This window comes from Exophiala mesophila (genome assembly GCF_000836275.1).
Source record: "Exophiala mesophila strain CBS 40295 unplaced genomic scaffold supercont1.3, whole genome shotgun sequence".
NCBI classification, from domain to species: domain Eukaryota; kingdom Fungi; phylum Ascomycota; class Eurotiomycetes; order Chaetothyriales; family Herpotrichiellaceae; genus Exophiala; species Exophiala mesophila.
In genome coordinates, this window is record NW_015622506.1 from 4658701 (window position 1) to 4686698 (window position 27998).

Sequence of the window (27998 nt, forward strand, 5' to 3'; positions counted from 1 at the left end):
CACGATACTTGGGGTTGGACATCTTCGCTTGGCGCTGCAGGGAAGCGAATTGATTATTATTGTTGCAGGGGTTCCACCTTAGGGGCTTGGACGCCGGGGTTGTTTGCTTATTCACTCCGCATGAACAGATCTTGCGCTTCCAAAAGTACTGTACGGCTATGTTTATGGGCCTTCTGGGCAGACCAACTATGGAGTTTAATACATATCCCAAGATGGAAAGCATCCTGAATAGCATCATCTAATTCTCCCCAGATTCCAACTATACTCCGTAATTCCTCGATGTTCACCCACACTTGGCAGTGCTGATCATGCCTTTAAGGTGTCAAAGTTGACGTTGCATCTAACCAGACACGCCAGATCCTTCGGGCCACCCACGTGCAGGCTGCTGGACTCTGCATGACGTACAACCTTGGGCGTGAGACCATGATGGCATGCAAGCCTTCAGGCAAGCTTGTGCGGCCCGGCTCTAGAAGCCCGGACAACCCCCAGATAAGACTGTGACGAACTTACTTACGTATAGGCATGTCCGTGGGTGACATTGCTTTTCCCTGCGTCCTGATCAAGGTATTGCTTCCGAGCCATCCCTCTTTCCCCGAATCACCACTTTCTGATTGTTAGAAACAAAGTAGCACCGCCAACGCGCCACCTCAGGATCGCTCTCGGACTCCTTGAAAGCCTCAACAATATGGCGACTGTCAGCCAGAGCAAGCCAAACGAGGAGCCTCCAGCTGGCATTCAAGGCAAGGGCACTATTGATGAGCCCTACGACCAAGGAAACGCCCCTGGTAAGCTTCTCGCATCCGGGTTCAATGCCCGCCGCGAGAGATCTCGCTGACAGTAAACTCCCATGGCAGAGAATATCTGGAGTAAAACAGCCCCGACCGCTGGCACTTCATCACAGCCGATCAACACGACCGCAAAAACACAAACTCCGTCATCTCCAGTGGCAGCAGCAGACAAAGCATCTAGCAAGGAACACAAGGGTGAGAGCCGTGGGCGAGAGAACTTGAAACCCCCTTCTAGACCTCGACATGAGGAGCGTGATGTCAGCCCTGGGACAATGCCTGACGGCAGCCATGCGACGACCAGTGGGGATCGCGGTGAGAGTTATGAGCCAGGGAAGCTGAGCAGGCTGAAGGGTGTCTTCTCCATGGGAAAGCACTGAACCTGGAAGATGCCTCCCAGAAATACTTTGTAGGCCACAATTTGGTGGGATTGCATCTTGCCTGAGGGAACAGTGGCATCAAGAAGTCTACAAAATTTGATGACCGCTGATGATGGATATATTCTGGTTTGAAGAGATGGATTCTTTCCGCGAGATTTACTTGTATGCAAGACAAAATATAGTCTTGTGATTTTCTGCACGCCTACTTTGGCATCTGGCTACCGACCTGGGGTGTTCCATGTCAATACATTCTTCCAAAGAACGAAGTACCTAGCTAGCTGGAGTGTGCAAGGCTCGCTGCGACCCCTACGGTATCTAGATTAATAACTAGATACGCAGGAGGTACCTGAATTGCAAATTCACTATGACGTGATTGCACAATAGCCACGATGCAAAAGGAGACTTCTCTGGATCCATGTATATTCGCCTAACTCTCGAATTTAAACAAATGTAATCATTCATTATTACGTGATCCTCTCTGATTAGAAACTCAAGAGAGGGTTTTGTCGCGTATATGTATCACCTGAAGTGAGGGAAGCCCTTGTCGGTGTGTCACAATCCTCCACTCACTTCCCCTCAATTATCCGATCAACTTCGAGTTTCCCGACCAACTTTCGAATTTATCCATGACTTCCCAACTTAGTCAAATAACTACCTAGGTACCTACTCTCTTGGACAGTCTTTCCACGCACACCTCGTGTAAGACCGATAGCCTTTAAATCCTTCAACCTTGAACACCTTCGACTCGTCAAGGCGTCTATTATCAAGCGGTTATAACCCGTCGACTACAATCACTGTTCTTCCCATTCTCCTTGATAATTTGTAATATCTCCCCACTATTTCCCCACAATCATCATGGCAACAGAACTGTCCAAGATCGAGGCTGGAAACCTCTTTAGGGTCGATGGATTGATTGCAGTAATTACCGGCGGTGGCTCTGGTAAGCTTGACCTGGACTCGAATACGAATTTGATGAACGAACGACTCACTGCAATTAGGTCTTGGGAGAATGATGGCACGAGCTCTAGCGATCAACGGGGCAGCTAAGGTGTTCGTTGTTGGTAGGCGTGAGGACAGTCTTAAAGAAACGGCCTCGTCGGTCCCAACCAACAATATCATCCCTGTGGTTGGTGACGTTACTTCAAAAGAATCACTGCAGAAGGTTGTGGACAGAGTAAGACAAGAGGTGGATTCTGTGGACGTCCTGGTGGCCAATTCTGGAATCTCTGGCCCCTCTGTCCCAATCTTCGACGCCCAACGACAACCTCTTCCGCTTGAAGAGGTGGCAAAGAACATGTGGGCTCCAGAACCCGAAGAGATCACATCGACATACGCGGTCAACTTGACCGGCATCCATTACACAGTTGCAGCATTTCTTCCTTTGCTCAACGAGGCCAACAAGAAAAGACCCAGCCCGCCAACCGCTGACAATTTCCGACCACGGCCGCAGATCATCACAACTGGTTCTATCGGAGGTTACAGTCGTGTCCCTCTGGGAAATCTATCATATGGGCCTTCCAAGAGTGCCGTCATTCACTTTACAAAGCAACTGGCATCGTCTCTCGTCCCTTATGACATCAGGGCCAATATCATTGCACCAGGCTTGTATTTCTCAGAAATGACTGAGGATATGTACAAAGCCCAAGGCAAGGTCGATATACACAACATCGAAGGTGCATGGGATAAGAAATTGATCCCCGCAACCAGGACTGGGGACGAACAAGATATGGCTGGTGTCATCTTGTGGCTTACTTCAAGAGCTGGAGCATATCTCAATGGGTCGGTTGTGGTCACTGACGGCGGCCGCTTGGGCGTTCTTCCTTCTACATACTGAGCTGTTTGGTGTAAGGAGAAGTGTTGGGTTAGATGGAGAAATTTCTACAAACGTAGTATGAAGCAACATAGAAATTCAAGAAGTTATAGAGAAAACACAACGATGATACTACACCTATCTCTGATCTTGTCAAGCGGCTGAAGTATGCCAAACTACAGTGTTAAGTATGACGACAATACTTCTTAGCATGTGCCTGCACTTTCATCCTATTTCTGGCCAGTGACGAGGCACGCGAGGCTGTCCAAGAGTGCAAAGTGATGTCTAGTATGTAACCCTCTTATCATTCGTTGTTTAAATTATTGGCAGTCTTCATGACGGTGCCTCCGTTTGGCCTTGTTTGTCTTGTGTGTTGACCAGTTCGTGGTTGTGCCACTACGGAAGCTGCCATGTCGTTGAGATCCGGGCGCGGCACCTTTCCCCCCTTTCCAGGGTCGCAATATGCAGGAACAGTATCCGAATGATGCCACTTGAGCAATCGCCTGTACGGGCCACTCACCGCCCTGTAAGTAGCAGTTTTGATTGGCTACCTGTCTTGCCGCTTAATTGCCCCTAATCTTGTAGTGGGATAAATCGGGCTTTTTAGTCATGTTAGCTTTGGTGGCCTCCCATGGCAGGACCCTCGGACCCTCAAAGCCTCCCGGTTCAACAGAATTCAAGATTCCAATGAACAATTTTCTTGGGCTAGTCGCCTTTTGCCGTCATGGTTTCTTTGCGATCAACACGGAGGCCATATCTTCTTCATAGATTAATTATCCCCTCGTTGTCACTTCTACCTTCATACATTCCTCTCCTCGTTGATATAATCCTATCCTTCACCCTCCAAAACAGCAACTCTTGTTGGTGGCCAACACTCGTCAACAGAAATCTCCTTCAAACCGCTCCCCACTAGTCGACCGCTCGTTTGTTCCTCCTCCGACTCCACCCTGATACTCGCTCCCTAGACACCATCCTACTCGCTCCTAAAACCCCCTCACCGCCTGCTATCACTTGTTGAGCACTGAAGGCGTTTGTTTTCAAGCGGACATAAAATCTACCTTTTCATTCAACCACTCTAGATCATCGGATTGCACAAAAATCAAGATGACTTCCAGGCCACACAATATCGGCATCAAGGCCATCGAAATCTACTTTCCCAGCCAGGTATGCTCCGCAATCGGACGAGATCTTTGGCCTGGGGACTGTGACTGATTCATGATAGTGCGTCGATCAAGCAGATCTGGAAAAGTTCGATGGCGTCTCGACAGGCAAATACACCATTGGTCTGGGACAAACCCGGATGTCTTTCTGCGACGACCGAGAGGGTATGGCGAATCCATGAATCCCTAAAAGCACCGAGTTGTACTAACACCTCAACCAGACATTTACTCGATCGCCATGACCACCCTGTCCAGCCTAATCTCCAAGTACTCGATCGACCTGAAAAACGTCGGCAGACTCGAGGTTGGCACAGAAACCATGTTGGACAAGAGCAAGAGTGTCAAATCAGTTCTGATGCAACTTTTCGAAGAGTCTGGAAATTTCAATGTGGAAGGTGTTGATTCGTACAATGCATGCTAGTAAGTTGCAAGATGCGCCACCAGGTCATGGGGAAGTGTCAAAACTGACAGGTGCATCAGCGGTGGCACCAATGCTGTCTTCAACTCGGTCAACTGGATCGAATCATCTGCGTGGGATGGCCGTGATGCCATCGTGGTCGCCGGTGACATTGCTTTATACAAGAAAGGCAACGCCCGCCCAACTGGTGGCGCAGGAGCCGTCGCAATGTTGATTGGTCCCGATGCCCCCATCGCCTTTGAAGCTGGCCTTCGAGGATCTTACATCACCCACGCCTACGACTTTTACAAGCCAGATTTGACAAGCGAATATCCCTATGTCGATGGACACTTTTCGCTCAAGTGCTACACCGAGGCGGTCGACGCGTGCTACAAGGCTTACAATGCTCGCGAGCAGGCCCTGAAATCAAAAACCAATGGCCATGTCAACGGAAACGGAGTTCATGCTGAAGAAGCCGACAAAGCTCCCCTGGACAGGTTCGACTACATGGCGTTCCATGCTCCTACCTGCAAGCTGGTGTCCAAGTCATATGCTCGACTTTTGTACAACGACTTTTTGCAAGACCCTAGCCACCCACAATTCAAGGAGGTCGCTGCCGAATTACGTGATCTGGACTACCAAGCCTCGCTGACCGACAAGAACGTCGAAAAGACATTTATGGCTTTGACAAAGAAGCGCTTTGTCGAACGAGTACAGCCTGCAATCCAGGTCGCCACCATGTGTGGAAACATGTATTGCGGAAGCGTCTACGGCGGACTCGTTGGTTTGATCAGCAACGTGGCACCAAAGCAGCTGCTGGGCAAGAGACTCGGTATCTTCAGCTATGGCAGCGGCCTTGCTAGCTCCATGTTCAGTTTCAAGGTCGTTGGAGACACCAGCGAGTTTGTCGAAAAATTGAACCTGCAAGAAAGACTCGACAACCGCCGTGTTGTTGCACCAGCGGTCTACGACGAGCTGTGCATGCTCCGTGAGAAGGCTCACCTGAAGAAAGATTTCAAGCCAGCCGGTCAGGTCGAAGACCTTGTAGCAGGCACGTACTACTTGACCGAAGTTGATGACATGTTCAGACGCAAGTACGCCATCAAGGCCTGATTTGTCCGCCCAGGAAGTTGAAACATTCCATGAACTCATGGCGCCGCACTCGCGTCATATTCAGCATCCTTTAGCAGCAACTGATGGAAACCTTCGATAAACATGGTTCGAAAGATGGAACGGATGTCAATGCCGCTTAGGTTGATTGCGTCTATGTTGCACCAGACCTGACGTTTCAGGTCGATGGCGTTACGCTTGATTGGCCGCACCTCGAAGATGGCCTTTGTGTCTAATGGAGGAAAGCATCGCAGGAGTTGTTTGGGTTTTCAAAGACGATCAGCAAAGCACTCAATACAAGAACTTGTACATATGGGGCACGTGGTCTGCGGCATTAGAAGATGGAGCCCGGCCACCTTAATGGATTACCAGAAATGATAGAATCAACACGCTCTAAAGATTCCCATTGGCTGTGACCAAGAGATACACTCTGATGCACATCTACTGATGCGAGTGTGCGTTAGCCTCAAGGTTGGTGGTCAGCCAGTAGACGACCAGTTTCGGATGTCGAGTCAGAGACCTGAAACATGGATCAAGATACAGACCATTGTGGCCAGTGGCATACAATGTAATGAGAGAAGTCTGCAGAAACCGGTCAACCTAGATATGCAGGAAGGATGCACTGTTAGTAGAATGCAGGAATAAAGAGTCGTGGGAATGTCGTGTTGATGTCGTGTGAGGCTGCAGATCGCTTAGATGCACCTTCCATGCACCAAGATGAGGAACGCGTCAGAGTGGCGGCATGGTCGTGTTTTCGGGGAAGGAACAACGTGTTGCCTTCGCGAAGTGATGCTGGGCGAATCAAGGGATGAGATCTCCTCAAACAGCCACTTGGACAGCCTGGAGAGCTTCTTACACTTGTCCCAGGCCAACTTATTCCTCGACACGAAATCCCATGGCCATCAAATCTGACTGCGCCACCTCTCGGCAGCCAATGGTTGAAGAAGGATGGCATTCTCGGATTACTGAAACGCAGCTGTTCATGGCCAGCGTCTACTTCCAGATCCCATTGTTCGCGGGTTGATGCATCGCGCTTCGCGTTAACCACTGCCTGGCCAGCAAAGCCCAACATGATCTCTCTCTGCTTTTTGCTGAGACAACCGCTACCGCCTGGCCAACTTCAAATCTCGAAATAGTCGACCAAGCGCCGCCACAGGCCGCCTGGTAAGACACCGTCATCAGGTCTCTTTCAACTTGTTACACGTCTGATGGCCGACTTGGAAATTGTCCCGCGGTATCCTGAAGTCTGAGGCTCCGTCCCTCCTTCCCCGAAATAGGTGCAATCTGTTTCCAACATCTGGCGCGCGTCTCTCGCTCTCACCACCACCAGGACCACCACCACCACGACAGCCACGGTCTCTCCAGACCAACTTCGCGCTCCACGCTCCACGCCACGGTAAGTCGGGTACACACATTCGGTATTTTCATCATCGGTCGGTTGTCGGGGCGTGGCTCCGACGTGTTTGTTTCCACATTGCTCGACCTCATCGTGCCCCACGTTTCAAGTGCGATACAACATGCATGGCAATGTTGGTCGTATGCTCTTCTCTGGTCGCATTCGGCCGCAGACCTCCAGAACATTTATACCTGGTTCCCTTGCACCCCTCGTGCTTTCTCAGCCTTTCATTTCTTCAAGTTGCAAGACTCCAAAGTCATCTTTCTCTCTATTGGCATCTTCTCTTTCCTTTGTTCTCAGACATACAGCCCCAATCCAAGAAGCCGGTCTTCTTGCTACGCAACGCTACGCCATCTACATCTATTGACCAATCAAAAGCAACTTATGTGAGTGTTGTTTATGTTGTTGCCTAGGAGTTGTGTCTGACGCAGAACGCGTAGAATGTCATTGGCATCATACTATTATAGAACTATCACTCCTCCAGAGGGCTTCGCTGCTGGTCGGCACGGCCATACTCGGAATTTGTCCACCTCGTCTTACTGCTCGATCGACAATTCACCCGAGTCACTGATCACAACTAATTCAACCCCCAGTCGTTCCCCGGTTCTCCGCCAACATGGTCCGACGTTGCTCCCCAAGATTCGGAGCCAGGACTCTTCCACTGAGCCACGTCTTGCAAAGGGCCCAGCTTCCCACAAGAGGGGGCTCTCCTCTAGTGGCGCCCATCAGTCACGACCAACCGCGTTCCGTAGCGCCACTGAGCCTATCGAGTGTTTTTCGATGGCATCTCCAGTATCAAACACCGCTTACTCGCGTTCAAACTCGTTGATCCCATCGCCCACCATGGCTTCGGCCCAACTGCGTGTTCCTTCTAACCAACACTCCCGGTCCACATCGGTGTCAAGCGTTGATAGCAATGTCCTCAATCGGTTTGGCTACCCAACCTATCGCAAACTCCCAGTCTATATCTCGCATGGCCAACAAACCCCATCCCCTGATCTGTTTGCGACGACCTGCATGTCCTACCAGAACATGCCTCTTCTCGATCCACCTATGATCAACCTCGAGGGCACTTTCGACATGCCAATCGACCTAGAGTCCATGTCTCGAAATTGCTCAGCGAGCCCTCCCCCGAGGGTCGTCCACGTGCCGACCACCAGTCTATTGACATATCTGACCCAGCCCACACAGCCTATCAATCTGGTGCGTCACCTCACCTTCCAACAAGGTCGTGGCCTAAGCAACCACTTTTGGTGGGATGTTCGCAATGTGCGACCATGGAGCTCGTTCTCACTGTCCACAATGAGTGCGATCCCAGATCTGCTCACCCTGCTGAACTTTCAGCACGAGACCCCATCCCTTCCTTGCGTCCCCGGCAATTCTACGACAGCAACACCTGGCTCTGAGGTCGATCTTGCCAACCTAGTGTCCAAGATTTACTTCCCCAAGATCAACGCTGCCACAAGATTGTCCTTGGGCAAGAATGCCATCTCGTTGTACATGGCCCCGACTCCGACAGGATCTGGGCTGAGTTCAAATTCATCAAACATCCCCACATTCCTCGCCAATTATACTAGTGACAATGACCGTACTTTGTCTGGCCTTCCCAGAGGTCGTGTCGTCGGTATTGTCAGATCTTTCGATCGCTGGAACACGGGCATGAGGCGTGAGGGGCCCGCGCGCAAGGTAGAATATCTTCGGACGCTGGCACATCTGCAGAAATGCATGCGCGATCACAGCTGCCGGTATGGATTCATCATTACTGAGATTGAACTTGTGTGCGTCCGGGCTGGTTGTGACGAGCGAGGCAACCCTTATTTTGGTTTTGTCGAAGTTTCTGAGGCTGTTGAGACCAAGACTTTTGCTCGAAACGACGACATGACCATTGCAAGGACAGGTGGCTCAGTCCAGATGACCGTCACTTTGGCACTCTACTATCTTCTGATGCTGGCAAAGTCTACTCCGCTACCTGGTCAACCTTCGAGTTTCATGGACGTAGGTGGTTCAGGAGCGATGACGAGATCCAGGGTCTGGCCAGGTAGGACCAGTGTGATTGACTTGAGTCTCGATGAAGATGGCGACGTCGAGGAACTAGGCAAGGATGGAAAGGACAAATGGATCCCTGAGCCGCAAATGGGCGAGAAGCGCGAGGCTAGAACCGTCCGTGGATGGGTATGGCCAAGTGACCCATGGCATAAAAGGGAGGGCGAAAGAGGAGAACGTGCGGCTGGTGCTCGGGGAGGTAGGCGAGGTTGATGTTCTGGAGCCGAGGGCAAGGAACAGGTAGAATTTGCGCCATGACGCCGTCCTGGAGATGTGCTCATTATTACGCAAGAAGATATGACATTTAGGCTACAGGTCAAAACAGAAAATGGTAATATTGATATGACATTGGTTTGTTATAAAAGAAAACAACTCTGTTCAGCAGCCCGGACAATACACGTAGATGGGGAGAACCTAGATTGACAATCGGTCAGCATGATTTGATCCAAGAAAACATCTGGTTATCTAAATCAAGATTGAAAGAGCTCCTCATACTGTTGAGCTTGAAAATTTTTATACTCAGCGACGGAGGAGTTTGACAGCTCCAGGTTCCGCCTCATCAGTTATCGTTTGTATGGAAAAATCCTCGGACGCGAAAACATTTTGCTGGTTTGTAGGGAGTTGAGGGAAGGGAGGTTGCTTACTCTTTGAAAGGACCTGGAAGTGCATATGTTATCCAGAAATGAGCATGCATCCAGGAGGAGAGCTCGAACGGAGGTGGTTGAACAAAGAGGAACAACAGTCCAAGAAATGTATCATCGACGAAAATGAGGACGAAGATGAAAGTGAAACATAGTGGTAAATAGCTTGGCAGTCATCAGCACACGTGACTGGACAATTAGTGGATTTGGGCGCAGGTTGTTTGTGTAGCCATCGGGCGGTGATGATTCAACTGCACCACTGCCCCTCCAAACTTGCGTCTCTTTTGCGACCTATCTACCAGGACGAGGGGAAAAAGTTGCCGCACCGTTTCATTCTCGCTGTTCCGACATACGAATCTTTCTCATTGACGTTCTCGCGTGGTTTGCGACCTAAAGTGCTCATCCCTCCAAACAGGCGAGAACGCACGCAGCGACTCGATCAAGATGGGAGGTGGGTGTTGATCCCCAGCAGACGCAGACACACCCGTTGCCTACACAGGGCTGAGCGTCCGTCTACAACAAAATTGGAAATACATGGCTGACACAAGTTTGAACAGACTTTCAAAGCATCGCTCGTATGTTTCCGGACCCCTGGCAAATCGACATGACCGACTGACTGACACACGCGGGTCAGAACAATTCGTTGATTTCTACTACAAGACCTTCGATTCCGATCGGACTCAATTGGCTGCTCTTTACGTATGAGTTAATGTTGCAAAACAAGGAGATATTGATCGCTGATCGACAAACCACAGAGACCTAACTCGATGTTGACCTTTGAGAAAGAGCCATTTATGGGAACAGAAAACGTCTTGGAGAAGCTCACTGTGCGTCGCGACACAGCACATGTTTTTTGTACCTGGAGATGGGCAGGGCTGATGACAGGAACAGGGTCTTCCCTTTCAGAAAGTGCAGCACCGAGTCGACACAGTCGACGCGCAGCCATCGAATGAATCCGGCGGCATCTTGGTGTTGGTGACTGGAGCATTAATGGTCAGTATAGGATTAGATCTACACCACTGCATTTGACTCGGTGGGCCATGGAAGGACGAATACTAATAACGGATGTTGCACGCAGGTCGACGATCAGCAACAGCCGATGAGCTACGTTCAGACATTCAATCTGCTCCAAGACTCTGGAAGTTACTATGTTCAGAACGATGTCTTTAGATGTATGGCCACTCTATCTCCCTGACCTTGAGTTTTGACTAATCACATGCAATAGTGGTCTATGCAGCAGGCTAGATTATCTTCAAGACTGGCAGCTATCTGGGCAGTGGAGCTAGGAGGCTATGGCAAGATCGCATAGCCCAGGTGATGAGTGCATAGCTGAAGGTGCAAATTTCCAAATCATGCAATGCCCGTCAATGGCAGTGAGCAATGATGAGGCGATGTTGAAGGGCTACCAGCCACGACAAGCACGCCGAATGAGCCCAAGACCGGAGAGAGAGAAATGATCAATGACATAACAAATACTGTTTGTTGTAGAAGAAATTGTTGCCTATAGTAAGCCGGAGGAGAGGGACGGCGTGGCTGATTGCATACTATCTGCTTACCCACCTGAAGTCCTTTCCACTGTACATAAGGTACGCAAGCATTACCACTTTCAGCTCCAGGCTCCTAGGTATCTCTGCCTGCCAATCCCCCAATCAGGTTGAGATCATAGATCTTCGAAATGCGTGCAATAAGGTTTGTTCTCACGAGGCCGTAGAAATGGGCGGTGCCTAAAAATTTTCGACTCACCGAGTGGTATGATATGATGGGTGGATGGGTAACCAAAATGTTAATGGCCGAGCGCATCAGCGAGAAAGCTCGCGTAGGAACAGGAACGCGTGGCGTGGCACGGATGGGAAAGCAACTTCTGCGCCATAGAATGACATAATGGGGACACCCAAGTGACTAGGCTGCTATTATTCTTTCATTTGTTCATAAAGTGGAATTCTGCCTGGAGGAGGTTCGTTGGGTCTAGAGTCTGAAGTGAAGCAATTTGCTGTCTTTATATGCAAGATGAATTTATATGATCCCACTTCGGACTTTTATTGCGCATCCATCCCAAAAGGAATCAACAGTCTTTAAGTTAGCCCTGACAAGTTTTTAATAGGCACTAAGGAAGCATTGGGCGACGCCGATATTAGAGCCCCGAATCCCAAAAGACCCTTAGAAACCCTTTACGGACCCCTGTTGGGGAACCCAGAGTTCCAACTAAGGTTAGGCCGAACACCTTTTTTATTAACAGAGTGTGTCCACTTGTGCCTGTACGTTCTTGCACTACGCCGCCAGCCAACAAGAGAAAGGAAAGCAGAGCGAGGGATCATCTGCCACTTGCACTGTCTAGTCTGTCAGAACCATCTCAGGCCAAACCTGTCATCAACGACTTCTTTGATTAAGACCACTCACTACACCTTCACCCCTTATTATTCAAAAACCAAACGACTCAAAACACGACATAGTCTACCTAGTCATTCGATTCATCGCCTGAACTCCGGCTTCTTAGTCTTCAATACCATCGCACGTACCTGTACCTCATACCGCGTTGTATCCATTCCGGCGCAGTTTAAACAACACCCCAACTTGGGCGTCCCAAACATCTGTCCTTTTCCACCACCTCCACCTCCACCACCCTCCTGCTCAGCGTTGGAAACGACGCGACAACTTCAAAAATGACGATTGCCGATGAATTCAGACAGCGCAATTTCAGTAAGTTCTTAACTTCGGAGCTTTCCTTGATATCTGGAATCTGACCGTTGTTGCAGGTATCTACGGGCAATGGTAAGCACCCATCAACATTCCGTCGTCAACCCAACCGTCCTCGACCTATGTCCTTGGCCTTGCAGTTCGCCAATTCCGCTTGCCCAAACGAACAGGGTCCCGATCTCTCTTGTAGAGATTACAGATCAACGTCAACCACCAACCTTTCACGCACTCGCGAACCAGAACAGATAACTAACGTTGCTCAATAGGCTCGGAGTGCTCTGCATTATCCTAGGAATCGCTTTAGGCATTGCCAACATCTTCCATTTCAACCTGTTGATTCTGTTTAGCGTCATCCTACTGTTGGTGTCTCCCCATCCCCGTCCAGCCAGATAAGCTGACAGCTACGTCAAGTGTGTCGTCCTTTGTCTTGATATTCATCGAGATTCCACTCCTCCTCCGAATATGCCCTACGTCGTCCAAGTTTGATGCGTTTATTCGCCGCTTCACCACAAACTACATGAGAGCGGCAATCTACGGTATTATGGCTGTGGTCCAATACTTGAGCATCATTGTCGACACCAGCAGTTTGATCGCCGCAGCCGTTGTCCTGACACTGGCTGCAGCTTGCTATGCCTTGGCCGGATTGAAGCAGCAAGACTTTGTCGGAAGCAAAACACTAGGTGGACAAGGTGTTGCACAGATGATTGTGTAAAGTTTGATATCCCCCTCTGCGACAGCCAGCACCGAACCTTGCAACCCGGGGGACAAAAAATCCCAGCCAAGAAGGTGTTTCGCTTGGGACATCAGATCCCTCGACTGAGTTGCCCCCCGCGCTGGGCCTGAGCTGGAGTTATGATGTTACCAATACCAAGGCGTTTTAAGGAAAGAAAAGTAACGAGGAGAAGAACTGTCTGGGGATGCGATGGCCGAAAGGACACAAAACTTTTGTATGCCTGTCTGTGACATGTGATCATGGTCATGAGACCGGCGACATTGAATGAGATTCTACGCTAGCAGCAGGACGAACCATGATATAATTGATCATGGATGTGGTCTCTTCAAGGGGCTCATTGAGAGAAAAACTATTTCCAAGCTTATTAGTACTGTGTTCTCACTACCAACATGAGACAAAGCACGACATGTAATTATTGTATCAAGGGAAGTGCAAGATTTTGGAGTATGACGTATATGTTAGTAGAGCTGTGAAGACATGTCGAGCGAAGCCCAGGGCAAGTAGTAGGAGTATTGAAAGCCTGTCTAAAACAATCGTTGCGAGAACAGACGGTCCGTCATCTCTCAGATTTAAGACGGAGGGCATTCTGGATGTGGCAGACATCGATGTGAGCCTTGGTTGTGTCAGCACAAGATTGAGACCGCGTCCCCATCTTGCCTGGTTCCTCCGATGAGTAAAATGGGTAAGGTATCAAGATGACGGAGTTTATCTGTCAAGGTGTAAGAGAATCGAGGTGTCTTCAACGCGAGAACGAGCACAGAGCTCGGTGGCATGAGAAATTGACAAGAAGAACAGCCCCGGGGCGGAACTTTCAACTTAGGCGCTGTTCTGAAGCCTGGAGGCGATTATTTCCAGCATCTTGGTGCCTATTTCTGACCGTGGAGATGACTGATCTGACAAGAAATCATCGCGGAGCTATTAGAGCTACTTTTGTTGATATCGTGGAAAGTGCCTTTATAACAAAATAGTCTCAGCCTCGAAGGATGAGATGCGATGCATGTGCTCTCAGGCTGGCCAGACCTCTGAGAAGGTTTCTGAGGCTTCTTGGCTACTAGAATCTGGGGTGAGATGGTCTAGCCCAGTTCCACAGTCCAGAGAGGGCCGAGGGGCATGCTTGCCAAGGCCGACTGCAATTCTACTGCCATTTACTCGAGATTTGATGAGACTCAATGCTGACAGACAAGAGAGGTAGAGAGTGTGTGCGCCCGAAACATGAACGGACAACGACAGGTCTATTTGGGTACAGCATGATGGAATCTGTGGTCGTGGTTTGCCACTATTGTGGCTGATCACAGTGATCATCCAAAACCTGGTTAAGCGCTCACGGCGTAAGGACACATTCTCTTGGATCATCACCGTATGTATCGTACGAGTAGGCACACTGGCACTAACTTGGCACCAGAGGATTATGCTGAAAAGGGCTGAGGTGGAGGGTAGACAGGACAAGCTACAAGCCATAGGCTCTTGGTTAGCCTACAGCAGTCTCGTCCCTAGCCCATGAGTACCTTAGGTAGCGTGAGTAGGTACTTTGCGAATGGTACAGGGTCTGTGTTCCAAGTCATGCTGACATGCAGCACAAGGACGTGGTCAGTTGTTCCATCTCCTTATGGGCAGAGGTTGTTCATGGCAGGAACCATTGGTTCAGACTCGGGAAAGAACATACCCAAGGTAAGGTAGGAGGTGTGCTCCTTGAACGCTGTAATAACAAAATAAATAAAGACCATAATAAGATGAAAACTTGCTCCTCTTCTTCCTTCACGCCTGATCCTGGTCGAGTAACAAGGCTGTTTCATGGGCCTCAGCTCCCCTCGATGCTCACTCTCCTCTCATTTCTTACCTACTCCGTAGGCCCTAACCTCCATTCCTTCTTTCGGCGTTGCTTCGACGCCATGTCAGCCCCCAAACGCTTATCTGCTCCCGTCCATCTCTCGCCGAATATTGTCCACTCACCAGTCAATATCCGCAGTCGCTCGCCGCCACTAATAATAATCCTCCCCGCTCTACCCTAGCTGGAAGTCTCGTTGATGCGGCTGATGAGCCACTGTCCTAAGAATGACATCCCTGTTGCCCTTCCACCTCTTACACTCGCTCCAGCCTCATCCAGAGCCAGAGCTACGGTGGCCTAAATCCAGGGCTGCAAAATGGCTAGTTTCGAATCTGGTACTCCGTAGTCCTTTGTCTGTGTTGCCAACGTCCATCATCACCTCATCTCCATCAACGATTCCCACCCATGTCAACATGAAATAACCTCTCCGCCAAAGCCATGTCGTTGTCTGTAGTCAACATATCATGAACGACAAAGAAACCAGTGTCTACCTGGACGTACCTGTGACAGAGTCAGAGCGGACCCGAGCTAGACAACAGGAACAAATCCGTCAGCGCCTCGAACTTGACAACGCCGACGCTTCTGATCGCCTCCTACCAGAACCACGATACATAGATGATTCTTCGTCTTCCGCCAACAATGTCCCTCTCAGATTTCCTTCAATTCATACCGCATCCGAAGTAAGGCAGCAGTCACCGTCCATTCAACCACCCAGACCAATTCAGCCCGCCCCCTGTCCCGTACACGGTCACCAGCGTTCATCGATTCCTCCAATTTACGAGGAAGATGAACCAGAGGCCACTACTCTTCGAGATCTGCCCAGTCGCTTCAGCAACGACGACGAAGGACTTCTCCTGCCCGCCGCTGGCCCTGTGCCTCCATTATGGAGCCCCATTTGGTTACGAAAATGGTTTCTCGCCATCTTTAGTCTAGTCTTCACCCTCTTCTTCATCGCCCTCATTCTGCTCTGGTATTACGATCGAGAAAACGATGGCTTTGCCGTCACAGAGGGAACCAGTCACTATGCATGGGCCTATGCCCCCACCGTCATTGTCGTGTTTGTCGTCGCTGCTTGGAGAATGGTCGATCATCATGCCAAGTTGGCCATGCCTTTTGATGCCCTTCAAGATGGCCCCGTCAAAGCCTCCGAAAGTCTACTCGTCGACTACATCTCATCCTTTCAACTGGTTTCATTGGTCCAAGCCGCAAGAAATGCTCATCTGGCAGTCATCACCTCTGTCACCGGTTTTGTCTTACTAAAAATAATCACCGTCTTTTCAACCGGCTTGCTTGTTCTCCTCCCCACCGCCATGAGGCTTTCCGATGTCACAATCAATACCTTACCGTTCGATGCCGCATCGTTCGACCCGGCCGTCGATCTGGATCCTGCAACCTTTTCATCTTTTCCCGTGTATGCTTATTATGGGACTTTAGTACAAGGAGTCCCCCTGGACAATGGTCTTACTCTCGATCTTGCCTACAGCACTGTTACTTTGGATACCGAGTCTCCTCTGCCAGATGGTGCCACCATAGAAGCCAAGGTTGATGCCTTTGTGCCCACTTTTGAATGCAAAGAGTTAGATCTCACGGTCGATAGCCCCAGGGTCGTTGATGATTCAAATGCTGCGGAAGCCTTGGCGGATTCTGCCAATATCTCTCTAACAATCAAGGCTGGTGACGCTTGCAGTGGCGCTTCAAGCGTCCAAGTTCCAGCCGACGACCCTTATACCGAAATTACCCCCGATCGCCAAGTTCTAGGAACTCTTCAGGAGATATATTGCGGATCGCCAAATGCGTCTGAATCTGACTCTGCCGGGCCTGTGGGTATCTTGTTCACAGCCACCGATATTACCTACCAGCAATCTCTCTTTGACAACGCAACGGATCTCGCAGGAGGTACATTCACAATTGCCGGCAATGTTTCGAGGACCCTCAATACCATCACCAACATCTTCTGCACAGCCTCTTACACCATTACCCAAGTCAAGATTACCCACGACACCCGACTGGCGGACAGCAGTCAAGCCATCACGATTGAATCCGTCGGCGATGCAAGCAACACTACACTGCCTAAGCTATCGGATTGGAATTTGACCAGTATCTACACTCGATCTTCCGTTGCAGCCCAGGCACTCTTTGGCGACACTATCAACCAAGATACCATCTCGGATTCTAGTGCCATGTTCCAATTGATGGCTCTGGCCCAGGGTAGTGACAATATTGATGTGTTGTTGAATCCGGCTCAATTGATGACGGCCGCTGAGCAAACATACAAGGGGATCATCTCCCAATACGCGCACCAGAATTTGAGGGCAACTAGCACTTCTCCCGCAGAGGATGATAAAGTGTCCGTGAATACACCTAGATTACGCGTCAATGACGTTTCGGTCTGGACGATGGGACCACTCTCTGCTGTGTTGGCATTACTGGCGATTACGCTCATCTTCATCGCTCCTCGGCACGTCGTTCCACGAGATCCAAGCTCCATTGCAAGTATTGCGACCATTCTCAGCAGAAGCGTCGAGTTAAACCGCATTCTGAGAAGGAGAGGACCTCCTAATCTTAAGAACCAAAAGCTCGCCCTATCTGGCTATGAATTTGGATCAGCTATCGCGACCTCGGACTCGGGCAGGGCGAGCTACAAAATCGTGACCTCTGAAGGAGTTTCCGACGAGCCCGACAGTCCTTCTGAACCATTGAAGTGGTGGCTTCCAGTTTCAGCCACCATCCCATTCTTGGTCATAACCCTGATCATCCCGGTGGTCCTTGTGATCGTGTTGGAAGTTCTTCAACGCTCGTCCAACAAGAACAATGGTCTATTCTCGGTTGCCGATGACAAGTGGACAGAGGTTTACAGCCATTACATTCCGAGTCTGGTCATGTTGATCATGGCATCGCTCATCAACATGCTCGACTTTAACGTGGCTTTGTTCGCTCCTTGGAGTAATCTTGCGAGGGGGAATGCTATCAGCAAACGGTCTGTTCTCAACAATCTTCTTGGTCGATCGCCTCCCGCGGCGTTTCTCCAGGCCTTCAAGACTCGAAACTTTGGCGCTGTCATGAGTATATTGGCCGCAACTTTGGCTTCGATCTTGGCAGTGATCGCATCTGGGCTCTACACCGTTGAGCACTTTACTGAAGACGGGCCAAGTTTGACTTTGAGAGTGACCGACAGCTTTGGCCTCACTTGGGACGACAGTTTCACCACAGATAAAGGGGCAGCTGCCATGGTGGATATGATCATGCACAAAAACATGCAATACCCTCACTTCACTTATGAAGGCCTTGCCCTTCCCAGCCTCTTGCTCGATAACTCTGAAATAGGCACCAACTTTCAAGATGTCATTGGTGGATCCTACAGCGAAAAGTTAGAAGTACTTCGTGGCAACTTGAGATGCGAAATCCTGGATGAGGATTCTTTCGACCTGTCCACGGAAGACGCCGCAGATTCAGCATACCCCACGGATATGGCCTTTGTGACTGTCAATGCGCCGCTACCAGAATCATGCCACTTGGGAGGTAGTAGTGGTGACGACTCTGTCGTGACGTATGAGAATAACTTTGCGCTCCTTGCCGATGGACAGGAAACCTTTGCTGGGGCACAACTTGATCTTCTCTTTGGTGAGAATGCCACCATCTATGGAAATTTTGGCGAAGATCGCGGCCAGTACATTGGGGATAACCCGCCCGTCGGCTGTCCGAGCCTTGCGTTCACCTTCGGCAAATTTGAACTAGGAAGCGACGACAAATCCCAAGTGACGACCATGATCTGCTATCAGGAAATCCACAAATTGGAGGCGAATGTAACCATGAAATGGAATAGTACCATGCTTGACCCAGAGCATCCTCCCGTCGTCGACAATGGAAGTGTCGAAGTCATGGAAAATCCTGCCAATTCAAGTGGAGTCGAGTCGTTTGATTTTCGCATTCAAAATAACCTCGCCGAAGAGATGACGTTGTTTAGCGGAGGCAATGGAACCCCAGCATCGAACCCTAGCGCCGTTTCCACAGTCGACATCTACTTCCAGGCGATTATCGATGGCCCCAACGGACATGATCCAGCGAGCCTCGTTGGAAAAGACAATCAGCAAGCGCTCGAGGACGCCATTAATGAGTTTTATCAAATGTACATGGCACAGGTCATCTCTGCCAACATGCGCGTACCGGAGACCAATCAGGGAAGGCGTCTTTCCCGTCGACAGAGCTCCAACACCATCGACGCCACTTCGAGCGTTGTGCATACTCGGCTTGTGCAACACAAACTCAGCAAAATTGTGCTGCAGGTACTCCTATGTGTGATGACCGGCCTGGCCGCGGCATCATGGCTGACCACCAAATTCCGACGTGTCCTTCCTTGCAACCCATGTTCGCTTGCCGGCACAATGTCACTTCTGGCAGGTAGTGACCTTTGCTACGCCGAGGATGAAGGCATATGTGAATGCTGCGGCAAAACCCGCCGACGCAGTTTCGGCCTGGAAGCATCCAGTCGACCTCAGAGTATTCACGTGCGACCTGATGAAGACGTGCTTGAAGAGGAACAGGACGAACGTCAACAATTAATCCCGGCGGGAGCGGAATGGATGCGGCAGGATCAATTCTCCGTCATATTTGGTGGGAAGAGATACAGTACAGGATGGTGGCGCGAGCGGGCGGGAATTGGCAAGAGGAGAAGATTTGGGGTTGATGTTGGCGAGAGGGCCGACGGCGCCGACGATCAAGATTGGGAATTAGGACCACGCAAGCCTGAAGGTTCTGGGTTTGAGGGATTCATGATGAGGGGAGGAGATCGGCAAGGAAGAGGCGAGTATCAAAGTCTGGGCGCACATGGACGAAGACCAAGTGCGACAAGTCCAGATCCTGGGTACATGAGGGATGGAAACTCCGGGTTTGAGACGAATCGGCCACCAATTGGACCTGGTGGCGGAGGCCCCGGACCTGCGACGCTGGCACGGAGAAGTACTTCAATCATGGGAGGAGAAGCGTAGGTGTTTCGCTGCATTGGCCTCGGGCCACTTCGGTTTGTCATCGCTAGCTATATACCACTCTGTTACCAAACAAGTTTGAAATTGTAGACACAGGCAAAATAAGATCATGAGGGAATCGCCCAGACACCTTTTTGAGTCATGACTCCAACATTCATATCCCTCTAAGCCCTTGTGATCAGACCCAGTTGGGTGTTGAGCCGTTGGCCTCGTTGGTATTCGTAATCAATATGTGGCCGCCAGTCTCATGACTAGGTAATCGCCACTGTTGATTGCCTCGTATTTCTTGCCCGTTTCCTCGTAGGTGCCGGGCAAGGCTTCGATGAGGCGATCAAAGTTGGGGTTGCAGAAATAGGCAATACTGTAGCGAGCCGGGGAGACGGCGTCTGGGTCTGAGTCCTCGACGTCTTCAGGCTTGGGTGGAGGCTGGATGACACGGTGGTTGGTGCTGCGGATAGTGTCGTTGCTCCAGCGGCTGAGTAGGTCACCGGCATTGACGACAATGGTGCCGGGGATTGGGGTAGCGCGGACCCAAGTGCCCTTGGGCGACTTGACCTCCAGGCCGCCAACAGAGTCCTGGAAGAGTAGGGTGATGCTGCCGTAGTCCGAGTGCTCGCCAGCTCGCACCTGACCGGGGTTCTGCTTCCAGATGCTCTTCTTGACTGGTGGGTAGTGCAGCAGCCGTAATGTGTTGTCACCGTCATCCGAGAAGGAGTCGAAGAAATACTCGTCAAGGCCCATGCCCAACGCGATAGCCCGCATCACGTTCATGTTCAGGCCCTGCAGCGTCTGGAAGAACTTTTGCATGTCTTGCCGGAACACGCTGCCAGACTTGTCGGTGGCATCGTCGAATCGGTCAGGCCACTGGTTTGGAAATCCTTTGACGCCCTCACGTCCAATCTCCAGTGACTCCTTGAGATCCGGGTTGGAGGCTCTCAGGCGCGCAATCTCCTCTGGATCGCTTGACTGGGTCACCTTTTCTCGACCTGAAGCGACGTAGCCACGATTGGCATCGGGGGTCGTCCAGCCCAAGGCGTCCTTCTGCTCCTGCGACCGTGCGAAGAATTTGGCTGACTCGGAGAAGGCGTGGGCCACTTCTTCTGTGGTCACCCCATGGTTCTGCAGGTAGAGAAAGCCTGAGGTCTTGAAGGCATGCAGGATTTGGTTGGCAACGGTTCTTTTGGTCTCCGCATTACCGTGTAGATATGCGCCAAAGTCGATGAGAGGTATCACCAAGTCATCTTGCTCAACCCCGGTCTGAGCGGTTGGCCCTTGGAGGGATCCCATCTCTTCTATCTGTCCTGAATCTGGAAGTAGTGTTGAGGGGGGGCAGTATGTGTGCGCAGCCTAGGTTTCGTCGTTGTTAGAGCCTGTGACAGAACCTTGGATGTTCAAGAGGCGAATTCAGGTAGATAGGTAGATCACAACTGAAGCCAAAAGGAGTGAATTTGTACGACAGAGGCGACCTGATGTTGAAGTATATCAATGATCAGAGGGTTCAAAGTCAGGTGGGGACAGGATCTTAGAAACTATTGCTCCAGGTATTAGCATTAATATTACTGGTATTGTCAGGTGAGGTGGGTTACTGTACGATGGAAGCGATCGATGGTGGTCCATGTACGAACGAGTGCCACCTTGAACTGTTTGGATTCTCTGTACGGCACTTGGGAATGGTACAGCGGGTCGACGATAAGGATGAGAATTGACGAATTGAGGGGAATTTGAAGCCTGCATGAGATTCATTCATAGGGCGATACGGGCAACTACGATCTATGGCGGGGCAGATGGAACCACGATAGCGCCTGCCATGTTGTGCCTGACTTTGATAAATTGATAATGGCAAGTGCAATTGAGTAGGAGCGGAGGTGACCGCTCTTTGGACCTGAGAGGAAGGAGTAGGGAGCCCGAGGGGCCCCTCGGCCTTAAAGCAAACACCCCCTCGGCCCTGGAGATGCAGCCTCCAAAGTACCAAAGTACCAAAGTACCAAGGAAGACCAAGGACAAGTCCACTCAACAGAGGCACTCATCAAGTACCCATCTAACGGGACAGGGTTGCATTTGTTCTCTCATTACTTCTGTGGGGGGACCACCTGGGCACCCAAAGATCATGATTAGATAGATACCTATCGTACCACACACACACTATGTGCCACCTGTTATCCGATAGCAAAAAACCAGATTCTATCAGTACACAATCACAGAGATAGTCAACAGATCTGGCCACTATCACTTATCGGAAATCTCATATCAAAGCACTTTTCATCTTCAATATAAACAAAACTTGACCCCGTGCTCCCCGCAAACTGCCTGTGGCGCCACCACAAGAACCAAGCATTCTAGTACGAGTACATCCTTCCTTTCCCATTCCAACTTCCATACCACACGTGAGTTGGCCTGTCGAAGTCCACGTCCCACGTCCATCCACGTGTCAACCACCAGCAACATGTCGTCGACTTCAACCTCACCCATCGTCGACATCCATACTCACATGTACCCTCCAAGCTACATCTCACTTCTATCGAAAAGAACCACCGTGCCATACATCTATCAACCATCCGACCCCACTGCCGACCCCCGCTTGATCATCCTAGAATCTGACGATGATCCCTCGAAACCCAAAGAGTCACGTGGTCGCCCTGTCGACAGCACATACTCATCCTTTGACAAGAAGCGGGAGTTCATGTCGATCCATGGCATCTCATGTAGTGTCATCTCACTAGCCAACCCATGGCTTGATTTCTTGGATCCAGAGATTGCTCTGTCCACTGCGGTCGCTATCAACGACGACCTGGAAAACGAGTGCGCGAAGAACAACTCATCTTCAGAGCACCAGGGATTGAAGCTCTACGCCTTTGGTACTTTGCCGCTGTCGGCCCCGGCAAAGGATATCGTCTCCGAGATTCATCGTCTCAAGTTCCTTCCTCACATGAAGGGAGTCATCATGGGCACCACGGGCTTGGGTCAAGGTCTTGATGATCCCGCCCTCAACGATGTCTATGCCGCCCTGGCTTCCACGGGGACAATTGTGTTTTTACATCCTCACTACGGCCTCCCGGCTGAAGCTTTTGGCGGGCCTTCGGTCGTCTCCAAGACCGGTCACGTCCTTCCTCTGGCCTTGGGCTTCCCCCTTGAGACCACCATCGCCGTCTCGAGAATGTATCTGGCCGGCGTCTGGGACCAACACCCCAAGCTCGAGTTCTTGCTCGCCCATTCCGGCGGCACCCTGCCTTTCCTCGCCGGCCGCCTCGAATCTTGTGTTGCTCACGAGCGAGAGTTTATTGCCAACGGTGGCAAAACCCAAGGCCCTGAGCGATCCATCTGGGATGTCCTCCAAAACAACATCTACCTGGATGCTGTCATTTACGGCAAGCCTGGCTTAAAGGCCGCTATAGAGGCTGCCGGATCTGTCGACAGAGTCATGTTTGGTACCGATCATCCATTTTTCCCTCCCCTTGGTGAAGAGGGCGGTAAGTGGCTGAGCGTTGAGAGCAACAAAACCGTCATCAACGGAGCCCTATCCCAGGATGACCAATCGATCAAAAAGATACTTGGAGGAAACGCTGTAAGAGTACTAGGGCTCGAATTATAATAGTTTCACCAAATAAAGTGCTCGTCACGAATTTGACCACATGTCTGAACCTTTGACGCACACATGTTCAACCCTTTGCCATTTGGCGACAGGACAAAATGTCCCAACCGAGGTATTCCCAAAGCTGTCCAACAAACCAGTCATCCGCCTCTTCTTCATGTTGCTCAACCGTTGCCACTCGAGTCTTCTCATCGTCTGACTCGTCTGACTCCTCTTCAAATCTTCTCAAGGCACCCTCAGCAAACGTGTCATCATCCTCACCAAACACTCCGCGGAGTAACGTTTTTTGAAGCGCCTCCTTCAATACGACCAGTAGCTGGACGTTGTTCTTGGCCGCCTTTCCTCCCGGCAGGAACCATTGAATACAATCTTTGGGCATCGTCGTCGTTCTTTTCTGTGCGACGTCGACCGCGGTTCGTAAAAGCGAAATCAGATATGGTCCCTCCACCCTTGCAGCACCTTTAGCATCATCAGCATCGAGATGGGCCACATGCAAAAGTCCAACTGGAGGGCAAATCCCATCTTGGTCTCCTGTGGTAGACTCGTCGCCTCCAAAGACAAGCAAGGCCAATGAAGACCCTATATGATCGAGTAGTGCAGATAAAAGCCCTTCAAGAAGTTGACATTGCGGCTTCTTGCTAACATCCAGAGCGGTGAACATGATGGTCAACACATCCAGCACGTGTTCTGTGTCCGCCTGCATCTTCTCATCCATGTGATTGATTGCCGAGCCCTTTTGAGCTCCTGGACCCCTTTTTTGGCTCGATGAAGCACCTCTGCTGTTTCTCTTGCGCAGGTCAAACCGATCCAAGGCAAGTTTGTGTAATTGTCCAAGCAAAGTTTGGAAGCTTGCAACCAGGTCGATGACGCCAACACACGGCTGCAGATCATCGTCACCTAACATGGCATATTGCATCACTCGCAGGGCAAAAGGATAAATGCGCTCAAAGAGAGCACATATCTCCCCGGTACGTGCATGGATAGGGAGACGGGATTCTCGAGGCGGAGGCTTGTGGTTGAAACTGGCAGAGAGACCACTAGAAAGGCTTTTAAATGATGCTGTGATTTGGGATCGATCTGGATGGTCGGCACGGAGAGCGCTATTGAGGGAATAAATTGCACGGATGAGTAGTTGACTGGCTAGGGACATTGAGTGAGAGGGTGTGTGAGTTCTTGCATAAATGACAACATACCAGAAGGGCTGCTATTTTGAATTTCATCTACGATGTCTCGTCGTAGACCAGAAAGGGGTTTAACCTCGCTGGGCCGGGAATGCTTTGTTGTGGTGGAGGGTTGAGATACAGTGGTCTTTCTCTTTCTGGTCGTAGGCGTCGCTGACCTATTTCGATGGTGGCTGAAGTCAGGAGCATTTCTGATAGAATTGAGATCGTCCAAAACCTCAAGTCTCCGTGTCTCCGATTTCTCATAGGCTTTCTTCCAAAAAACGCTGAGGTTGATGTCATGGGTGAATGGACTTTCGTCAACTATGGTAGGGATAACCGCTTGGTGAAGCAAAGACAGGTATTCTGGGTTTATTTAGCAACCATAGTCCTGCTTGCTTCTCAGAGAACACTGACCTTCAATTGTGAGTTCTCTAGGCTTTGATTTGTTAATGGCCACGGCCAGTGCAAGATGCATGAGGCTTGGAGAGGAAAGAGTTACATGCTCGTTGAGACCGTTTCTAGACATGTCGCAGCAGTTCGGTTGCCACCACCCAAGCAAGGTGAGGTGAGTGCAAACCCTGGTGAAAATGGGAAGATGCCCATCGTAATGAATTCCTGGAAGGCGTTGGGTTGAAGTATATAACAGGGAAGGAAGGAACTGATTCTAAGGAGAATGCTCCTTCCCCTGTTGTAAAGAATGAACTAGCTAATTCTCCAGAGGTTCATTCTTCAAGATTCGAAGATGTGCATGCTTGTGAATCGCACTCAATGCGACTTCTAGTTTTCAATAATGTATGTGAAAATGGGACGAAGTCATTGTCTATCAATGATAAGAAATCAGAAAAATATAATGTACCTCAGACTATCCTGCAGGTACATACCTCCAATGTTGAGAACATAAACCATCTGACCAACACCTAAACCCTGCAGGTAATTCCTTCCCTTCTTGCATTAATACACCTAAGAAGATGAAGATGTAATAGCATCATCACACAGTCAAGTGACAAGCCCCAGTTGCCAGACTTGGTGTATTTGTTGCATGTTGTGTCTAAATTCTTCGCCGTTGTACGGTGGTTCATATCTCAAACCAGGAGGCAGATCTCGTCCAAAACGCCCTTTTGTAGATCTGCAACGTCATCTGTCTGCAACAAATCAGTGATTCGAACGCTACAGCGTCGTAGCCCGCCATCATGGCGCCTGCGAACGAAGTAGACATGTCTATCGACTACTATGAACTGTTGGCTATTCCAGCAAACGCCAGCGAGTCGGAAATCCGACGGGCCTATCGAAAAACCTCGCTCCTCTACCATCCTGACAAGGTTAAACCAACGCCAGAAAATCTTGACAAATTTCAGCTACTACAAACTGCTATAAACATCCTAACAGACTCTGCCGAAAAAGCTAAATATGACCAAAACAGAGAGGCAAAACAGCGGCGCAAGGCCGAAAATGCTGCCCTCGAATCTCGACGGAGGACCATGAAGGAGGATCTGGAAAGAAGAGAAAAAGACGGTGGCGGCCTCGGATTCATACCTAGCGTTAATGGGCAAAAGAGAACTTGGAGTGACCGCGAGTTGGAAATCAAAAGGATTGCGGAAGAGAACCGTAAGCGAAGAGAAGACGCAGTCAAAGCAAAAACACAAGAGGCGCAAACCCAGGCACAAGCGGAAGAAAAACCTACAGAATCCCTTGAGCGAAGTGTCAAGGTTCGGTGGATTAGAGAGGGTGACGGACTGGACATTGATGCTGATGCTTTGGAAGAGGCTTTTGCAGCAGGTCAAGTTGAAAATGTTTTGATGTTGAAGGACAAGAAACGCAGAATCGAAGGTCGAGACAAGAAGGTATTGCTTGGAACAGCCGTCATCATCTTCAAATCTCTTGCCATGGCCAAGAAGGCTGTGGTGCAGGGCCCTTGGGAAGGCATCGAGAGCATTGCTTGGGCCGCCGAAAAGGGGGACGACACATGAAATCCGTGATAATATCTGCGAACCAACCACTCACTCCAGAACGACAAATGATCATCGGAAGCCAACACGATGGAGATCCGCGCTGCATGAGCGGTCTCTGTCTGCTCGATAAAACAGTAAGACGCATGACTGCTACATATGGCACCGTGACCCACAGTCATTTCTGGCTTGTCCATTTGCATCTTTCCTGATGCACGACCTGGTCATGCAGACGATCAAGGAATTTGCGCACATGATTTTGCTTGGTCGTACCGTACTATGAACTGAGCCTAGAGAACTCTGTGAACAGGCAGAAGGGATACCAACCATACTCGACTAAACTCAGACAAGATCATTTTCATGGGAATGACCATGGTGGAGACTCAAGAAGCCTCTCCAAGCCTCTCCTCTGGATCAGAGTTTCGAGAGCGTCGAAGAATGATCTGATACAAGGTCTCAAAATGCACCCATCCAATCAGTTGAGATGCCACAGAAAGATGGAGCTCCACACTGCCTTGATCGATGCAATCTCAGACTGCCACAAGACAGCAAAAATGAGCAGATGATGGTGTTTAAGTGGGTCTCGAAACCTTAATCCAACTCACGTCGAACGGATTTCCACATTTTCTAATGTTTCTGCCTCCAAGGTCCACCACATCAATGGAGCTCAACGCAATGAAAGACCATTCACAAGCGAACCCAGCCTCGATTATTTGTCGAACCGACTCATGATCATTTTGAAGTTTTCCTCACTCTGGTTGAACCAAAGTGAGGATGCGCCATCCACCAATCCTATTCTCAACCGCCAGCGACATTCAACAAGCTAGACAATATCATCTATTCAACCTCGAAACTATAAGTGTTTGCCCTGCTGATCTCTTCAAAGTATATTGTCTTGATCTGATCTTTTTCCCGCCTTCAGGTTGATCTTTTGACATTCTCACGACTATAAGTAACGGCTCATTTCCTCGATATTCCCCTTTCCATTCTTTATTCTTTCACATCACACATCCCTCCCCCTTCTCTATCCCCTCGTTCCACCATCCCCCTATGCACCCACTACTACTTCTTCCCCTTCTTTTATATCACACATCCCTCCTTCTACCATCCCCCTATATATATATAGTACTACTTCTTCACCTTCTTTCACAACACACATCCCTCATCCTTCTACTTCTTCTACTTCTGCCACACCCACTACTTCTTCTTCCCCTTCTTTAATATCTCACATCTCTCTTCTTCTACATCTTTTACTTCTACCACTTCTTCACCTTCTTTCATATCACACATCTCTCTTCTTCTACATCTTTTACTTCTACCACTTCTTCATCCTCTTTACTATAC

General features: G+C 50.0%; 11 protein-coding genes across 13 annotated transcripts; 9 read left to right on the plus strand and 2 right to left on the minus strand.

Annotated features, from left to right (window-relative positions):
• Positions 1 to 514: 514 nt before the first annotated feature.
• Positions 515 to 1602, plus strand: PV10_05161. 2 transcript variants are annotated; one of them, XM_016369782.1, is made up of 3 exons: positions 515 to 564; positions 627 to 785; positions 855 to 1602. In XM_016369782.1, the coding sequence occupies exons 2-3, from the start codon at positions 686 to 688 to the stop codon at positions 1163 to 1165; spliced, it is 411 nt and encodes a 136-aa protein (XP_016225570.1). In that variant the 5' UTR covers positions 515 to 564; positions 627 to 685; the 3' UTR covers positions 1166 to 1602. The 2 variants fall into 2 exon arrangements, with proteins under 2 accessions (XP_016225570.1, XP_016225569.1); XM_016369781.1 differs by having other exon boundaries at positions 515 to 785.
• Positions 1603 to 1663: 61 nt separating this feature from the next.
• On the plus strand, positions 1664 to 3108 carry PV10_05162 (uncharacterized protein). Its single transcript, XM_016369783.1, has 2 exons — positions 1664 to 2105; positions 2164 to 3108. Exons 1-2 carry the CDS (start codon positions 2021 to 2023, stop codon positions 2997 to 2999), a joined length of 921 nt encoding a protein of 306 aa, XP_016225571.1. The 5' UTR covers positions 1664 to 2020; the 3' UTR covers positions 3000 to 3108.
• Positions 3109 to 3696: 588 nt separating this feature from the next.
• PV10_05163 (hydroxymethylglutaryl-CoA synthase) lies at positions 3697 to 6046 on the plus strand. Its single transcript, XM_016369784.1, has 4 exons — positions 3697 to 4139; positions 4198 to 4300; positions 4357 to 4555; positions 4616 to 6046. The coding sequence occupies exons 1-4, from the start codon at positions 4080 to 4082 to the stop codon at positions 5643 to 5645; spliced, it is 1392 nt and encodes a 463-aa protein (XP_016225572.1). The 5' UTR covers positions 3697 to 4079; the 3' UTR covers positions 5646 to 6046.
• Positions 6047 to 7479: 1433 nt separating this feature from the next.
• PV10_05164 (uncharacterized protein) lies at positions 7480 to 9309 on the plus strand (the record flags this gene model as incomplete). Its single annotated transcript, XM_016369785.1, has 1 exon — positions 7480 to 9309. One exon carries the CDS (start codon positions 7480 to 7482, stop codon positions 9292 to 9294), a length of 1815 nt encoding a protein of 604 aa, XP_016225573.1. The 3' UTR covers positions 9295 to 9309.
• Positions 9310 to 9966: 657 nt separating this feature from the next.
• On the plus strand, positions 9967 to 11404 carry PV10_05165. Of its 2 annotated transcripts, XM_016369786.1 has the most exons (7): positions 9967 to 10173; positions 10280 to 10297; positions 10357 to 10421; positions 10478 to 10549; positions 10614 to 10715; positions 10801 to 10894; positions 10948 to 11404. In XM_016369786.1, exons 1-7 carry the CDS (start codon positions 10167 to 10169, stop codon positions 10965 to 10967), a joined length of 378 nt encoding a protein of 125 aa, XP_016225574.1. In that variant the 5' UTR covers positions 9967 to 10166; the 3' UTR covers positions 10968 to 11404. The 2 variants fall into 2 exon arrangements, with proteins under 2 accessions (XP_016225574.1, XP_016225575.1); XM_016369787.1 differs by having other exon boundaries at positions 10280 to 10421.
• Positions 11405 to 12009: 605 nt separating this feature from the next.
• Positions 12010 to 13638, plus strand: PV10_05166 (golgi apparatus membrane protein tvp18). Its single transcript, XM_016369788.1, has 4 exons — positions 12010 to 12419; positions 12476 to 12491; positions 12683 to 12775; positions 12828 to 13638. Exons 1-4 carry the CDS (start codon positions 12383 to 12385, stop codon positions 13126 to 13128), a joined length of 447 nt encoding a protein of 148 aa, XP_016225576.1. The 5' UTR covers positions 12010 to 12382; the 3' UTR covers positions 13129 to 13638.
• A 1633-nt stretch (positions 13639 to 15271) lies between these two features.
• PV10_05167 (uncharacterized protein) lies at positions 15272 to 20066 on the plus strand. The gene has a single exon (XM_016369789.1). The coding sequence runs from the start codon at positions 15439 to 15441 to the stop codon at positions 19957 to 19959; it is 4521 nt and encodes a 1506-aa protein (XP_016225577.1). The 5' UTR covers positions 15272 to 15438; the 3' UTR covers positions 19960 to 20066.
• On the minus strand, positions 19884 to 21645 carry PV10_05168 (uncharacterized protein). Its single transcript, XM_016369790.1, has 2 exons — positions 21548 to 21645; positions 19884 to 21485 (listed from the first exon to the last, which is right to left on the minus strand). Exon 2 carries the CDS (start codon positions 21241 to 21243, stop codon positions 20182 to 20184), a length of 1062 nt encoding a protein of 353 aa, XP_016225578.1. The 5' UTR covers positions 21244 to 21485; positions 21548 to 21645; the 3' UTR covers positions 19884 to 20181.
• Positions 21646 to 22244: 599 nt separating this feature from the next.
• PV10_05169 (uncharacterized protein) lies at positions 22245 to 23586 on the plus strand. Its single transcript, XM_016369791.1, has one exon. The coding sequence runs from the start codon at positions 22400 to 22402 to the stop codon at positions 23543 to 23545; it is 1146 nt and encodes a 381-aa protein (XP_016225579.1). The 5' UTR covers positions 22245 to 22399; the 3' UTR covers positions 23546 to 23586.
• A 26-nt stretch (positions 23587 to 23612) lies between these two features.
• Positions 23613 to 25234, minus strand: PV10_05170 (uncharacterized protein; the record flags this gene model as incomplete). Its single annotated transcript, XM_016369792.1, has 3 exons — positions 23613 to 24685; positions 24739 to 25071; positions 25123 to 25234. The coding sequence occupies 3 exons, from the start codon at positions 25232 to 25234 to the stop codon at positions 23613 to 23615; spliced, it is 1518 nt and encodes a 505-aa protein (XP_016225580.1).
• A 629-nt stretch (positions 25235 to 25863) lies between these two features.
• On the plus strand, positions 25864 to 27504 carry PV10_05171 (uncharacterized protein). The gene has a single exon (XM_016369793.1). The coding sequence runs from the start codon at positions 25899 to 25901 to the stop codon at positions 26673 to 26675; it is 777 nt and encodes a 258-aa protein (XP_016225581.1). The 5' UTR covers positions 25864 to 25898; the 3' UTR covers positions 26676 to 27504.
• The last annotated feature ends 494 nt before the right edge of the window (positions 27505 to 27998 follow it).

What these genes read in the sequence shown, in the direction of transcription:
- PV10_05161 (XM_016369781.1), top strand. Translation starts at nt 686, where the DNA reads ATGGCGACTGTCAGCCAGAGCAAGCCAAACGAGGAGCCTCCAGCTGGC. An exon ending in CGACCAAGGAAACGCCCCTG is followed by an intron (nt 786 to 854) that starts GTAAGCTTCTCG and finishes CTCCCATGGCAG; the next exon opens with AGAATATCTGGAGTAAAACA.
- PV10_05162 (XM_016369783.1), top strand. Translation starts at nt 2,021, where the DNA reads ATGGCAACAGAACTGTCCAAGATCGAGGCTGGAAACCTCTTTAGGGTC. An exon ending in AATTACCGGCGGTGGCTCTG is followed by an intron (nt 2,106 to 2,163) that starts GTAAGCTTGACC and finishes CACTGCAATTAG; the next exon opens with GTCTTGGGAGAATGATGGCA.
- PV10_05163 (XM_016369784.1), top strand. Translation starts at nt 4,080, where the DNA reads ATGACTTCCAGGCCACACAATATCGGCATCAAGGCCATCGAAATCTAC. An exon ending in AAATCTACTTTCCCAGCCAG is followed by an intron (nt 4,140 to 4,197) that starts GTATGCTCCGCA and finishes GATTCATGATAG; the next exon opens with TGCGTCGATCAAGCAGATCT. An exon ending in GATTCGTACAATGCATGCTA is followed by an intron (nt 4,556 to 4,615) that starts GTAAGTTGCAAG and finishes CAGGTGCATCAG; the next exon opens with CGGTGGCACCAATGCTGTCT.
- PV10_05165 (XM_016369786.1), top strand. An exon ending in ACGTCTTGGAGAAGCTCACT is followed by an intron (nt 10,550 to 10,613) that starts GTGCGTCGCGAC and finishes TGACAGGAACAG; the next exon opens with GGTCTTCCCTTTCAGAAAGT. An exon ending in TCAGAACGATGTCTTTAGAT is followed by an intron (nt 10,895 to 10,947) that starts GTATGGCCACTC and finishes CACATGCAATAG; the next exon opens with TGGTCTATGCAGCAGGCTAG.
- PV10_05166 (XM_016369788.1), top strand. Translation starts at nt 12,383, where the DNA reads ATGACGATTGCCGATGAATTCAGACAGCGCAATTTCA. An exon ending in CTGTTTAGCGTCATCCTACT is followed by an intron (nt 12,776 to 12,827) that starts GTTGGTGTCTCC and finishes AGCTACGTCAAG; the next exon opens with TGTGTCGTCCTTTGTCTTGA.
- PV10_05167 (XM_016369789.1), top strand. Translation starts at nt 15,439, where the DNA reads ATGAACGACAAAGAAACCAGTGTCTACCTGGACGTACCTGTGACAGAG.
- PV10_05168 (XM_016369790.1), bottom strand. Translation starts at nt 21,243, where the DNA reads ATGGGATCCCTCCAAGGGCCAACCGCTCAGACCGGGGTTGAGCAAGAT.
- PV10_05169 (XM_016369791.1), top strand. Translation starts at nt 22,400, where the DNA reads ATGTCGTCGACTTCAACCTCACCCATCGTCGACATCCATACTCACATG.
- PV10_05171 (XM_016369793.1), top strand. Translation starts at nt 25,899, where the DNA reads ATGGCGCCTGCGAACGAAGTAGACATGTCTATCGACTACTATGAACTG.